General features: G+C 45.8%; 1 protein-coding gene across 2 annotated transcripts in view; it reads right to left on the bottom strand.

The window, feature by feature from the left end:
* Window positions 1-498: 498 nt before the first annotated feature.
* The window catches only part of STX8 (syntaxin 8), a 226,433-nt gene continuing 210,912 nt past the window's right edge, over window positions 499-16,019 (bottom strand). For both annotated transcript variants that reach the window (XM_056549544.1, XM_056549543.1), the window contains exon 8: window positions 499-771. In XM_056549544.1, coding sequence (XP_056405519.1) covers window positions 704-771 — 68 coding nt within the window. In that variant the 3' untranslated portion in view covers window positions 499-703. The remainder of the gene's footprint in view (window positions 772-16,019) is intronic.

Raw genomic sequence — 16,019 nt, 5'->3', positions numbered from 1 at the left:
CTTATCAGCTGCTGTATACTAATGTTGTGTAGTTCTTCCCAGTCCAGTGCTCTCAGTACCTGTCCAGATTACTAGAAAATCCCTATAGCGAACCTCTTCTGCTCAGGACAGTTCCTGACACGGACAAAGATGTCAGCATAGAGCACTGTGGTCGGACAGGAAAAAACGACACAACTTCCTGTGGAGCATACACGTGATATTGTGTAGGTTAATATCATGTAAGCTGGTGTACATTATGCATTTTCCCGTTCCTTCGCTCTTAGAGAACAGCTGTTTTCAGGTAACATGGTGTCACGCAGGTCTGAGAATGGATGGGCGTTGGCCTAGTGTGTCTGTGAATATTTATATACACTTCATATATACTTTTCACAAATGTATTACAGTTATTGCAGCACCGGGATGGGTAGCAGAATGTAACCCAATCATTGCCAGATTTCCACTGAACATGAACTAAGGCGGCACGGGTAAAATACCACAACATCTGACGGCCTCATTCACAAGCTCATGAAAAAACTGCTTTATTTTGCATTAATCATTGGGTGAGTGTAGAAAAAGAAGTATAACATGGGTTTAACCATTTAAATTAGTCCATCCATTCCCGTGATACCAGTGGAAGAAATAACCTGTGTCTGCCGCCTCTTACCAGACCATCAGGAGGCGCCAATGTTTTCTCTAGCAGAAATGCCGGGTCTTGCTCTGCCGGTCACTTTGAAGGCCAAACCGCAACGACTACTATAGCGATGAGAAGTAGAACGATAACCACCATCATGGCTGCAGGAAGAGAAGAGAGAAAGGTGTCACTCATTTTGCTTTAATCTGTTTCTAGGAAAGCTGGGTGATGAAAAACAGCAATGATTGGTACCTGTTCACAATGTTTATTCCATTATAAAGTTTACTCTTACACTGGTTACATTTGCTGACAGACAACCTTTACAGGCTGACATTAAAGTATTCAGGGGGGTTGTCACCCAGCTTTGCACAGACCCTGACTTGCACACACACGTGTATGCATTTTTTTTTAGCATTACATCTCTTCCTGCTCTATGTGTCAGTATTTATTGCAGTTGTAGCAGTTTGCTCATTAACCAGGAAGCTCAGGATGAACAGACCTCAGTAATGTGATTATCACGAGTAAGCCTTACAGCACGCCTAGGCGCTTCACTGGTAACTTATCACATCCATTTGGCATCTATGGGCGATCAGAAGGCACTTCACCATAATCTGTAGCCTCTCCAAGACAACAGGTGGCCGGAGAGTATTGTGGGGGATCAGGACATTCCCCGGCCTGGCCACGTTTGCGTCCTGTTGAGATTACGCGCTCTATTAATATAATTCCCCGGCCTGGCCACGTTTGCGTCCTGTTGAGATTACGCGCTCTATTAATATAATTCCCCGGCCTGGCCACGTTTGCGTCCTGTTGAGATTACGTGCTCTATTAATACAATTCCACAGCCTGGCCACGTTTGCGTCCTGTTGAGATTACGCGCTCTATTAATATAATTCCCCGGCCTGGCCACATTTGCGTCCTGTTGAGATTACGCGCTCTATTAATACAATTCCCCGGCCTGGCCACGTTTGCGTCCTGTTGAGATTACGCGCTCTATTAATATAATTCCCCGGCCTGGCCACATCTGCGTCCTGTTGAGATTACGCGCTCTATTAATATAATTCCCTGGCCTGGCCACGTTTGCGTCCTGTTGAGATTACGCGCTCTATTAATACAATTCCCCGGCCTGGCCACGTTTGCGTCCTGTTGAGATTATGCGCTCTATTAATACAATTCCCCGGCCTGGCCACGTTTGCGTCCTGTTGAGATTACGCACTCTATTAATACAATTCCCCGGCCTGGCCACGTTTGCGTCCTGTTGAGATTACGCACTCTATTAATACAATTCCCCGGCCTGGCCACGTTTGCGTCCTGTTGAGATTACCCGCTCTATTAATACAATTCCCCGGCCTGGCCACGTTTGCGTCCTGTTAAGATTGCGCACTCTATTAATACAATTCCCTGGCCTGGCCACGTTTGCGTCCTGTTGAGATTACGCACTCTATTAATACAATTCCCCGGCCTGGCCACGTTTGCGTCCTGTTGAGATTACGCACTCTATTAATACAATTCCCCGGCCTGGCCGCGTTTGCGTCCTGTTGAGATTACACGCTCTATTAATACAATTCCCCGGCCTGGCCACGTTTGCGTCCTGTTGAGATTACCCGCTCTATTAATACAATTCCACAGCCTGGCCACGTTTGCGTCCTGTTGAGATTACACGCTCTATTAATACAATTCCCCGGCCTGGCCACGTTTGCGCCCTGTTGAGATTACGCGCTCTATTAATACAATTCCCCGGCCTGGCCACGTTTGCGTCCTGTTGAGATTACGCGCTCTATTAATACAATTCCCCGGCCTGGCCACGTTTGCGCCCTGTTGAGATTACGCACTCTATTAATATAATTCCCCGGCCTGGCCACGTTTGTGTCCTGTTGAGATTACGCGCTCTATTAATACAATCCCACGGCCTGGCCACGTTTGCGTCCTGTTGAGATTATGCGCTCTATTAATACAATTCCCCGGCTTGGCCACGTTTGCGTCCTGTTGAGATTACGCGCTCTATTAATATAATTCCCCGGCCTGGCCACGTTTGCGTCCTGTTGAGATTATGCGCTCTATTAATACAATTCCCCGGCTTGGCCACGTTTGCGTCCTGTTGAGATTATGCGCTCTATTAATACAATTCCCCGGCTTGGCCACGTTTGTGTCCTGTTGAGATTACGCGCTCTATTAATATAATTCCCCGGCCTGGCCACGTTTGCGTCCTGTTGAGATTACGCGCTCTATTAATACAATTCCCCGGCTTGGCCACGTTTGTGTCCTGTTGAGATTACGCGCTCTATTAATACAATTCCCCGGCTTGGCCACGTTTGCGTCCTGTTGAGATTACGCGCTCTATTAATACAATTCCCCGGCCTGGCCACATTTGTGTCCTGTTGAGATTACGCGCTCTATTAATACAATCCCACGGCCTGGACAGCACAGCTTCTAGGAACATCTACTGGTCTCTATGATCAGGGAGGAACACCATAAGAATAAAGTACTTTTTAATGCTACCACCACGGAGCAGAGCTGGGGTCTGTGCCTACTAGACCAGGGCACCAATAGCAATCCTTTGGCACACATATAAAAGGGGTTATTCAGAAATAGAAAAAACAGAGCTAACTTTTTCCAAAAACAGCACCCCACGTGTCCTCAGGTTGTGTGGTATTACAGCTTGGCTCCATTCACTTCAGTGGAAACGAGCAGTAATAACACACACAACATCTTAGGTGTGAATGGAGAAGAAACATATCACTTTAAGCAGAAAAAAAGGGTTGTAAATCAACTGGTGACATAAAATTATACAGATTTAGAAATTACTTCTATGTAAAAAAAAACACAACAAAAACAACTCAAATCTTCCAGTACTTATCAGCTGCTGTGTGCTCCAGAGGAAGTTGTGTAGTTCCTTTCAGTCTGACCACAGTGCTCTCTGCTGACACCTCTGTCCTTGTCAGGAACTGTCCATAGCAGGAGAGGTTTGCTTTGAGGGTTTGCTACTGCTCTGGACATGGGTGGCAGCAGAGAGCACTGGGTTTGACTGGAAATAACTACACAACTGTCTCTGGAGCATACAACAGCTGGTAAGTACTGGAAGGATTAAGATTTTAAACAGAAGTAATTTACAAATCTATAACTTTCTGGCACCAGTTAATTTGACAATAGTTTTCTTTTCCTCTGGAGTACCCCTTTAAGATTATAATTTCTTACTGAAAGCTCCACACGTAGAAATGATAAGATTCTATAAGAAGCACAGTAAATGGGAAAAAGTATTCAGAACAATAATTTTCCATGATGCAAATTTAACATTTTGAAACTGGAGGGAAAAAATCGGTGTAAATCCCAATGTGTGTGCGCTATGGTGTGGATTCCCACTGAAAAGAATGGAAGATCGAAAAACTACACGTGACTCTGGCCTAAGCGTGTGACATTTTCATTTAAACTCTATGTCATGTTTCATTGAGAATCCACACTGTAGTTCATAAAGCACAGAATGTTTCCTCAGAGGATTGTCAAGGTGGGTTTATACCTTACATCACTGGTATCCATCGATGTCCACAGGATATACTGTAGAATACTGCAGCAGGGACTGTTCTACCTACCATCAGGGCGATTTTCTCTGATATATACAGAAGGCCACACCATTGAGCCCTGTTAAATAAGTACCGTATTTTTCGCCGTATAAGACGCACTTTCTCTTTCTCAAAACTGGGGGGGGGGGGGGGGAGTTGGTGCGTCTTATACGGCAAATACACATTAAAACCCTGTCCTATTGCGGCGGTCCCTGCGGCCATCAACGACCGGGACCCGCGGCTAATACAGGACATCACCGATCGCGGTGATGCCCTGTATTAACCCTTCAGACGCGGCGATCAAAGCTGACCGCCGCATCAGAAGCGAAAGTGATACTAAGCCGGCTGCACCGGGAGGGACCTTACCTGCCTCCTCGGTGTCTGCTCCGTGCCGGGATCCCCTGCATGGCCGGCACTCTCCTTCGTCGTCATCACGTCGTCGCGCACGTGCGTAGCGACGTGATGGCGACAATGGAGAGCGAGGATACCGGGCAGCAGAGACGTTCCGGAGCGACAGGGACACCCCGGGACGCGGCGACAGCGATGGAGGGCGACATCCAGGGCAGAGGTGACGGTCCAGAACGGCGGGGACACATGAGTATTACCTCCTATACCTGTGGTCTTCAACCTGTGGACCTCCAGATGTTGCAAAACTACAACTCCCGGCATGCCCGGACAGCCAACGGCTGTCCGGGCATGCCGGGAGTTGTAGTTTTGCAACATCTGGAGGTCCGCTGGTTGAAGATCACTGTCCTATACTTTACATTGTATTTTAGATTTTCCTCCTTTAAAATTGGGTGCATCTTATATGCTGGAGCGTCCTATAGGGCGAAAAATACGTACATACCAAGGGAAAGTGGCCTGAACAAAACTGCTAGGCAACTAGATTTGGGTGTTTGAAATAAAGAGGCTGCAGTACGTCACAGTGTACGTTGGCATCTTTATCTTGGTGAGATGTTGACGAATACCAGTAATGCATGACATAAGCGCAGTGTAAACCCATCCTTATGGACACTATATCCTTGCTGGGTAGCCTGGACGTGGGTTAACTCCATTGAATGGTGTTAATCTGCATCCAAATCCGCAGTGTGAACACGCCCTTACAGAATCAGATTACAGTTTAGACAGGAGGAGGAGCTAAACTGTGATCACAGGACTAAGAATACGGTATCTAAAACATAACCTTTAATGCATATATCTAAAAATAGATCAACCAAGAAGTCCTTAAAGGGGTACTCATGTGCCTGAACCTTCTGAACATCCGGCTCAGAAGGCTTGGAGCAGCGGTGGCGGTCGCGACATCACCACCTCCCCTCGTGACGTGACGTCACGCCACGCCCCCTCCCATAGACATCAATGGAGGGGGCGTGGCGTTGGGACTGCCACCGCTGCTCCAAGCCGTCTGAACCGGATGTTCAGAAGGCTCGGGCATGGGAGTACCCCTTTAATGTTGTCTATAACAGAGAGACTAATAGACCAGTATCTAGTAATCATAGATCATGGTTAGAGATGAGCGAATTTACAGTAAATTCGATTCGTCACGAACTTCTCGGCTCGGCAGTTGATGACTTTTCCTGCATAAATTAGTTCAGCTTTCAGGTGCTCCGGTGGGCTGGAAAAGGTGGATACAGTCCTAGGAGACTCTTTCCTAGGACTGTATCCATCTTTTCTAGCCCACCGGAGCACCTGAAAGCTGAACTAATTTATGCAGGAAAATTCATCAACTGCCGAGCCGAGAAGTTCGCGACGAATCGAATTTACTGTAAGTTCGCTCATCTCTAATCATGGTTGTCCATTTACAGATTGGGGTATCATACAGCACTATGTGAAAGATTGCCCCCTAAAATTGTGGCCCTAAAAACAATTCCTGTCCCAACACCACTTGTCCTGACGTGTCTCCACCCTAAAGATGGCGGGGTTCAGCAGTGGACATAGGACATGATAATGTAAACTCATGATATGATGTAATAAAGAGATATAAACAACAACAGGTCCAGAGAGTCAACACCAAGACCCAAAGATAGATAACTGGGCATGACATGGACGGAGCTATGATGATAACTGCTGAGGATCTGGTATAGCTTCACTATCCACATAAACTCACAAACCATCAAAGGAAAGAGAAAATGGACAGATCTAAACTGTGGTGTGTTCTAAGGGCAACAAGCTAAATCTTTAAAGCAGCCAAAAAAGCTGAAAACATACAAAACCAATCACAATCTTTCTGTAGAGATACAAAAAGAGTAGATGTGTAGGTTGTACACGTGAAACCTCACGCTTTAAGTCTACAATGGCATTGTTTGAGCCTATTATGGCATAAAGGTCTCCTGCTCAGGTTGATTTCCCTTTTTCCAATAAAGGGGCCGCTGCAAGTTTATTAAGGAGGACTTATGATTTCATATATTAATATCCGTCAACCGAGTGGCCCCCCCCCCCTCCCGCCCTTCACCCACAAATCTGGGCGTCCAGTCTCTTGTGTGAAAAAAAAAGGAGAATTACGGCAGAGGGGGGAGACGAAATCCCCCTTGCCTGGGATCTGGGAAAGATGAATATTACTCAGCTGAATATTTCAAGGCTCAGTTCAGTGGAAAAATTGTAAGATAAATAGGGAATGACACCAATTTAGAGGCTGGAGATGAATGTGACACATGCTGGTCCTTTTAGGATTAAAAAAATTATGTTTTCATGCCCAGGACCCCAATAAACGCCCCTAATTTTGTTTTTGCCAAAGGAGATAATGCTTTCTAAATTGCAACGAAGGGAGTGAGGGACTAGGTTTGTACAATACTTAGGTAGGTAGTACGTGTAACAGTAACATCCACATGGTGCCAGGTTACCAGCAGAACATTGCCCATCACACTGCCCTGCTCTCGTCTGCTACCCATAGTACATCCTGGTGCCATTCCTTCTCCAGGTAAGTGACGCACATGATTCCAGCTATCTACACTATGTAAAACATGATTCATAAGACCAAGCGCCTGTTTCCAATGTTCCATGGTACTAGTTTAAAGGGGTACTCCCGTGGAAAACTTTTTTTTTTTTAAATCAACTGGTGCCAGAAAGTTAAACAGATTTGTAAATTAAATATAATAGATTCATCACTCTCGCTGGTGGAAACTGTGGGCTAAAAAACCTTGCTGCGTTACTCCAGTACGTTTTCCTCTACAGCGTACAAAAATAAGTAATAAAATCTAAATAGAATAGGAGTACGCGCTGGGAAAATTAGCAGGGTAGAATGACAGTAGATAAAAAACATAGGTGATGTCCTACCTTCTGATTAGTAGTGCTTCATCATACTGGAACAATGTGCATACATTTCTGAAATATGGATGAGGATTATAAAATGAATAGAGGACAATAGTAGTGAAATGGTACAGTAAGTAAATGATATTGTGTACACTGGTTAAGTACCTGGAAAATGGTATAAAGATAATATGGCGGCGAAGAAATGAATAGATCCTTCTGTAGTGGGCCCGTTAAGGGGTTGCTCCAGCGCTGCAAAATGTAATGCAATGGTATCTACAAATCCTTAACATAGATACGATATAGCTTCCTGATGTACTTGAATACCTGGAGTCTGTAGATGGTCCGAACAGTCACCTTCCAGGGTAGTGATCTTAGAACAGGTGTAGCGGGAGAACACTCCGGCCGGTAGCGTCTCAACCGGCTTCCGTCCTCGTGGCAAATAGCTCGGTGATGTGTGCGGCTAGTAGTGACGTCACTAAGGGGGCACAGAGAGTCCACAAAGATATCGACGCGTTTCGGAAACACTCGGATTTCCTTCGTCGGGATACATGATGTGGATAAGTGGCCGATACTTATAGGAGGAAGCGGACCTGAAATTTAACCCTATATGTGCTTTCCTGGGTGAGTGACTGACATAATTTGTGGTCCAGCGTTGGAATGTTGATGTTACAGTGTCTATATGTCTTTTTAAGAAGGAACCCAAACATTTCCATTTCTTCATTAAGTCCAAATGGAGCCATTGAATTTAAATTAAAAATCCATTTGCTTTCCGATCAGGATAGTTGTGCAATAAAGTTCCCTCCTCGCCAATGTGGGGCAATCTTCTCTGAGCCAAAAAAATGAGATCCTGTGGCTGATTGTTGGTGGAATCTTTTATAGTGTACTGATAGGGGGTGTCCTTCAAAGCCCCGCGGAATGTTATAAAAATGTTCTTTTATTCTTATTCCTAGTTGCCTTTTCGTTCTGCCTTTGTATATTTTTTTTACATGGGCAGGTAATAGCATAGATCAGCCCTATAGATTTGCAATGTATATGATTATTAATTTTGTATTTGATTTTCTCACATTTATTTTCTACCTCAATTGTCGGGTTGGTGTTTTTAATTATTTTACAGGCACTGCATGCTTTGCAAGGGAAGAAGCCTTTTTTGGTGGGTAGGAAATTGCTGCTATTAAGAGCTGGTGATTTTTTAGTTGATTTAATGGTGGGGGATATTTTTATCCCGATGGTAGGTGCTTTTTTATATACAAAAGAGGGAGCATGTGGAAGAATGTCCCCCAGTATTTTATCACTGCAGAGGACATTCCCATCATCCTAAGGGACAAATTCATATTAAAAGGATATGAAAAAGCCCCTTTGAAAACAATTAGAGCTCAAATACGGGAAACAGACAGAACATCATTAATATTAAAAGAAAAACAAGAAGAAAAAAAACATGAATATGGAAAAACAGAAAACAATAAAAATTCCCATTATAACACAATTCAACAATCAAAGCTTTGCCTTTAGGAAAATATTAAAACGTTATTGGAATGTCCTCTGCAGTGATAAAATACTGGGGGACATTCTTCCACATGCTCCCTCTTTTGTATATAAAAAAGCACCTACCATAGGGATAAAAATAGCCCCCACCATTAAATCAACTAAAAAATCACCAGCTCTTAATAGCAGCAATTTCCTACCCACCAAAAAAGGCTTCTTCCCTTGCAAAGCATGCAGTGCCTGTAAAATAATTAAAAACACCAACCCGACAATTGAGGTAGAAAATAAATGTGAGAAAATCAAATACAAAATTAATAATCATATACATTGCAAATCTATAGGGCTGATCTATGCTATTACCTGCCCATGTGAAAAAATATACAGAACGAAGAGGCAACTAGGAATAAGAATAAAAAGAACATTTTTATAACATTCCGCGGGGCTTTGAAGGACACCCCCTATCAGTACACTATAAAAGATTCCACCAACAATCAGCCACAGGATCTCATTTTTTTGGCTCAGAGAAGATTGCCCCACATTGGCGAGCAGGGAACTTTATTGCACAACTATCCTGATCGGAAAGCAAATGGATTTTTAATTTAAATTCAATGGCTCCATTTGGACTTAATGAAGAAATGGAAATGTTTGGGTTCCTCCTTAAAAAGACATATAGACACTGTAACATCAACATTCCAACGCTGGACCACAAATTATGTCAGTCACTCACCCAGGAAAGCACATATAGGGTTAATTTCAGGTCCGCTTCCTCCTATAAGTATCGGCCACTTATCCACATCGTGTATCCCGACGAAGGAAATCCGAGTGGTTCCGAAACGCGTCGATATCTTTGTGGACTCTCTGTGCCCCCTTAGTGACGTCACTACTAGCCGCACACATCACCGAGCTATTTGCCACGAGGACGGAAGCCGGTTGAGACGCTACCGGCCGGAGTGTTCTCCCGCTACACCTGTTCTAAGATCACTACCCTGGAAGGTGACTGTTCGGACCATCTACAGACTCCAGGTATTCAAGTACATCAGGAAGCTATATCGTATCTATGTTAAGGATTTGTAGATACCATTGCATTACATTTTGCAGCGCTGGAGCAACCCCTTAACGGGCCCACTACAGAAGGATCTATTCATTTCTTCGCCGCCATATTATCTTTATACCATTTTCCAGGTACTTAACCAGTGTACACAATATCATTTACTTACTGTACCATTTCACTACTATTGTCCTCTATTCATTTTATAATCCTCATCCATATTTCAGAAATGTATGCACATTGTTCCAGTATGATGAAGCACTACTAATCAGAAGGTAGGACATCACCTCTGTTTTTTATCTACTGTCATTCTACCCAGCTAATTTTCCCAGCGCGTACTCCTATTCTATTTAGATTTGTAAATTACTTCTATTAAAAATCTTAATCTTTCCAGTACTTTTTAGGGTTTGTATACTACAGAGGAAATTATTTTCTTTTTGGAACACAGTGCTCTCTGCTGACATCTCTGTCCAATTTAGGAACTGTCCAGTGCAGCATATGTTTGCTATGGGGATTTTCTCCTACTCTGGACAGCTCTTAAAATGGACAGAGATGTCAGCAGAGAGCACTATGGTCATTATGTCAGCAGAGAGCTCTGTGTTCCAAAAAGAAAACCATTTCCTCTGTAGTATTCAGCAACTATTAAGTACTGGAAGGATTTAGATTTTTTAATAGAAGTAATTTTTTACAAATCTGTTTAACTTTCTGGCACCAGTTGATTTTAAAAAAAAAGGAGATTTTTTTTAACACTTACTGTAAAATTTATTTCTCGAAGGATCCATTGGGAGACACAGACCGTGGGTGTATGCTGCTGTCTCTAGGAGGTGTGACACTATGGTAATAAAAAGAAAGAGATTTTACGGTAAGTGTTAAAAAATCTCCTTTTCTCTATCGGCTCCATTGGGGAACACAGACCGTGGGACGTACCAAAGCCATCCCTTTGGTGGGTAGACAGTCAGGCAGACGGCTGTTTCACTGCCGCCGGCAACACTTTACTACCCAGACTAGCATCAGCCGATGCGAAAGTATGAACTCGGTAAAACCTCGAGAAAGTATGCAAAGACGACCAGGTAGCCGCCTTGCAAATCTGCGAATGAGCCACAACCCTGAAAGGAGGAATCTTCCCCTTACAGCGATAGTCTTACGAAATGGCGAACCGAATCCACCGAGAAATGGTGTCCTTGGAAGCAGGTTGTCCCTTGCGACGACCTTCCGTAAGGACGAAAAAGGAAGCACGCTGACGAAACAAAGAGGTGATGGAGAGATAAGACCGAACATGTGTAGTAAGCGCTCCTTAGGATGAGAAGGAGCAGGACAGAAGGACGGGAGGACAATGTCCTTATTGAGATGAAAAGGCAGAGACCACCTTAGGCAAAAAGGAAGGGTCTGGCCTGAAAACCACCTTGTCCTGGTGGATCACTAGGAACAGAGAACGGCAGGAAAGAGCTGCCAATTTAGACACCCTCCGAATGGAGGTGATAACAACAAGAAACGCCACTTTCCAAGAAAGTAGACGGAGAGACACCTCTCTAAGGGGCTCAAAGGGTGCACCCTGGAGGGCACTCAGAACCAAATTCAAGTCCCAAGGGGAAGAGGGTGAACGATAAGGAGGGACAGCGTGCGCCACTCCTTGAAGGAAGGTCCGGATATGAGAATTAGAAGCCAGGGGCCACTGGAAAAGAACAGAAAGGGCCGAAACCTGACCTTAAAGTGAACTAAGAGACAACCCCAGTTCCAACCCTGACTGCAAAAAAGGAGAGAAAGACGGGGAACCAAGAAGGTTACCGGCAGGGACGTGCACACATAGGCTTCAAAGGGGGCTCTAGCCCCTGCCCTTTTTTGCATCTGCCCCTTTAATGCCTTTTTATTTTTAATTTTTTTTAAATTAACACCTACAGCACTGCCCAAGTCAGGGCAGCGCAACCTCTACAGGTTGTCAGCAGAACTCGATTCACATAACATAATTACCAACCCCGACAAGCCCCCCCTCCTTCTCTTTCCCTTCCACCTCCGGTCTGCTAGCTCTCTATCTCAAGTGGCCAGTACCTGAACTATCCCAAGGCCTCCGGGAGTCCTCCTTACATTAGAGCGCAGGGGCTGCCTGGGTAAAAGACGTGCGCACGTCTGCTAGGTCATGTGACCCCCGCAGCATTACAGCAGAGGAGTCTGCATTCCTGAAGGGTCTCCGGTGATCTCTTCTGCCCTGCCTGCCAGGGTAATAGTTTTAATTTAGTGTTTTTTTGTGTGTGTAACTTTCAGTATGCAAAGGAACAATACACTACAACTATTGTAGTGCCTTGTCCCTTTGCATATTGGGGGTTGTAGTGCTTTGTCATTATACATGCTGAGGATTGTAGTGCCTTATCCCTTTTCATATTGGGGGTTGTTGTGCTTTGTCATTATACATGCTGGGGATTGTAGTGCCTTGTCCCTTTGCATATTGGGGGTTGTAGTGCTTTGTCAATTTACATATTGAAGTTTGTAGTACAGACTCTAATATGCAAAAGGTTAAAACACTACAACCCCCAGCATGTAAAGTGACAATGCACTACAACCCCCAGCATGTAAAGTGACAATGCGCTACAACTCCCAGTATGTAAAACTAAAGTGCATTACAAGCTCATAACCTCCAGCACACAAAACAAGAAGGCACTTCACAGTCTGTAGTGCCTTCTTGCCTTGTGTGCTGGAGGTTGTGAGCTTGTAATGCACTGTCACTTGGGAGTTGTAGTGCATTGTTGCCCCAAATACTAGAGGTGGTAATACAAAATAGTAAATAAAATATTTCAAAAAAGTGTTAATAAATGTGAATAAGCCCCTTCCCTAATAAAAGTTTATATCACCCCCACTTTTCCCATTTTTCAAATTAAATAATGTAATACAAAATAAACAACAAAAATAAACGTGGTATCGCCACGTGAGGAAATGTCCACGCTATTGAAATATAATATTAAACCGCACAGTCAATAGCATAAAAGTAAAAAAAAATCTGAAGTCCAGAATTGCTAATTTTTTATAACTTTGTGTATGAGAAATGTGTAAACAGTGAATAAAAATTCCAATAAAAAACTATGTTTCCTATTCTGTGAGTAGGAGAGAGTAAGATGTTCTGTACTAGAGTTCCCCTTAAACAAATGTAAGGCTTTTACTAACATTTTTATTTATTTATTTTTTTATAAAATGAAAAGTGCCCTTTATTTTATTTGAGCCCCTGCCCTCCAAAATGTCTGTGCACGTCCCTGGTTACCGGGGAGAAGTCATGAGCTTCACACCAATGAAAATAAGACCGCCAAGTACGGTGGTAAATTCTTGCGGAAGAGGGCTTACGAGCCTTGAGCATGGTGTGAATGACTTGGGAAGAGAACCCGCGGGCCCTCAAAACCGCAGTCTCAACTGCCACGCCGTCAAATGCAGTGACTGTAAATTGGGGTGGCAAAGAGGACCCTGAGAGAGCAGGTCCAGGCGGAGTGGAAGGCGCAGTGGAGCGTCGTCCAGGAGCCTGACAACGTCGGCGTACCAGGACCTTAGAGGCCAATCTGGAGCTTCCAGAATGGCGGGGACGTCCTCTGCATTGAGCATCCTCAGCACCCTGGGAAGGAGCGGAAGAGGAGGGAACAGATAGGGTGGGGCAAACCCCGCCCAGGGAATCACTAAGGCGTCCACGGTCAGAGCCTGAGGGTCCCGGAACTTGGACACAAACGGAAGAATCTTCGGAATGTGGCGGAACGTGAAGAGATCCACGTCCGGAAAGCCCCAGAGGTCGCAGAGCTGCACGAAGACCTCCGGATGTAGAGACCACTCGCTGGGGTCGTGAGACCACTCGCCGGAACCTTGTTCTCCGCCCAGGTGAGAATCTTGGTTACCTCGGCCATGGCTGCCGAGCTGCGAGTGCCGCCCTGTCGATTTATGTACGCCACGGTCGTGGCATTGTCCGACTGAACGCGGACAGGACGGGACTGAAGACTGGCCTCCCAATGAAGAAGACATAGAAGAATCGCCCGTAATTCCAATATGTTAATCGGAAGAAGCGTCTCCTGGGGAGACCAGAGTCCCTGAACCGTCCGATCCCTGAACACGCCACCCCAGCCCAACAGGCTGGCATCCGTTGTAACAACCTGTCAGTGAAGGGGAAGAAACGACCGCCCCTGGGGAAGAAGGGGGGGATGGAGCCACCAGAGCAGAGCCTGACGCACCCTGCAAGGGAGAACAATCTGACGATCAAGGGACAGAGGAGACCTGTTCCACGACTTCCATACAAGTGCAGATGGAGACTGATCCCCGGGTCCAAAGGGAGCGGACCCCCGACGGGAGCGTCAGACGTTTGTCTGGCGGAAGACAAATTCGGGCAGAGGCCTTGTCGAATCGAAGACCCAGGAAGGTCAGAGACTGGGTAGGACAGCGGACTGACTTGTCCCGGTTGACCATCCACCCGAAGCGAGTCAGAGTGTGGAGAGTGACATCCAGATTCTCCAGAGTCTGGGCTCTGGTTGGAGCCTTGATGAGAAGGCCGTCCAGATAGGGTATCACCGAGATTCCCGTCGACCGTAACAGGCCCATCACTGGCGCAAGTATCTTTGTAAAGACCCGAGGAGCCGTGGCTAGACCGAAGGGGAGGGCTACGAATTGAAAGTGCCCCTCCGGAACCGCAAAGCGGAGGTACCGATGATGGTCTAGGAGTATTGGCACATGGAGGTAGGCATCCTTGATGTCCACCAAAGAAAGGAACTCCTCTTGTTCCAGAGACGCCACCACTGAACAGAGAGATTCCATTCGGAAGTGGCGGATCAGAAGAAGACGGTTGAGACACTTGAGGTCTAGGATTGGTCGTACAAAACGTCCTTCTTGGGGACCACAAAAAGAATTGAATAGAAACCCGAAACCGTTCCCCTGGAGGAACAGGAACAATAACCCCCTGGAGAAGCAGAGACTGGAGAGCCGCTCGAAATTGCTTCGCCAGAGGAGGAGATCGGGGGGCCCGGAATCGAAAAAAGCGATCCCTCGGAAGGGAGGCAAATTCAATTCGGTAACCGTTGGACACCACGTCCCTGACCCAAAAGTCCTGAATGTGCGAGGTTCAGATGTCTCGAAGAAGCAAGAGGCGACCTCCCACCCGAGAAGGAACCGCGGGTGGGGGCCTCACTTCATGCAGAAGTGGGTTTGCAGTTGCCTGATTTGGGCGCAAAACGGCTGACCGTTTGGGTCCGACTTCCAAGACGGGCTTCTTCTTGTCCCACGAGGACGCCTGCCCAGACCCTTTGCTGGAGCTAGAGGAAAATGACTTTCTTTCGGAAGTAGGGCGAGCCTTATTTTGAGGTAACAAGGAACTCTTACCTCCCGTTGCCTCAGAGATCATCTCATCAAGGCGATTGCCAAAAAGATGGCCTACCATATAGGGAAGCTCCATGAGAGACCTTTTGGGAGCTGCATCCGCATTCCAAGACTTAAGCCACATAGAGCGGCGGAGACCCGCTAGGTGACCCACTGTAAAGGCAGAACAACGGGCTGACTGCATGGAAGCTGCACACAGTAAGTCCCCAGCTTTAGAGCATTGGAGAGCCAGAGCAGATAGATCCTCAGGAGAGGATCCCGCTAAGATATCCTGATGGAGCTTTTGGCACCACTCCGATAATGCCTGGGACACACATGTCGAGGCGAAGATGGGAAGAAGAGAAGAGCCAGCTGCTTCAGAAGCAAACTTCGCTAAGGATTCTACCTTCTTGTCCGTGGGATCCTTGAAGGCAGCGGCATCTGCCAGAGGCAGTGTAGTCGCCTTAGAGATCCAGGAGATTGGTGGATCCACTGAGAGAGGGGAAACCACCTTAGGGACAAAGACTTTGTCAAATGGATAACGTTCTTGAATTGTCTTGATTCCCGGGAACCTCTTGTCTGGATGTTTCCATGCAGATTCCAGAATGTTAAAGTCAGCGTGAGAGCTGAACCTTTGAGGTGCTGGCTTAGCACGATGAAAGGATACTTCTGGATTGACATCCGAAGATTCTGGGTCCTCTAAGGAAAGGTGTCTCTTATGCCTGTCACCAATGAGTTCACCGTTGCAATCGAGTCAGATGCCGGCTCGGAA

Source organism: Hyla sarda, chromosome 13 (assembly GCF_029499605.1).
Source record: "Hyla sarda isolate aHylSar1 chromosome 13, aHylSar1.hap1, whole genome shotgun sequence".
Classification (NCBI taxonomy): Eukaryota; Metazoa; Chordata; class Amphibia; order Anura; family Hylidae; genus Hyla; species Hyla sarda.
The sequence above is the reverse complement of the archived record's forward strand: the minus strand, read 5'-3'. Positions and strand labels throughout refer to the sequence as shown.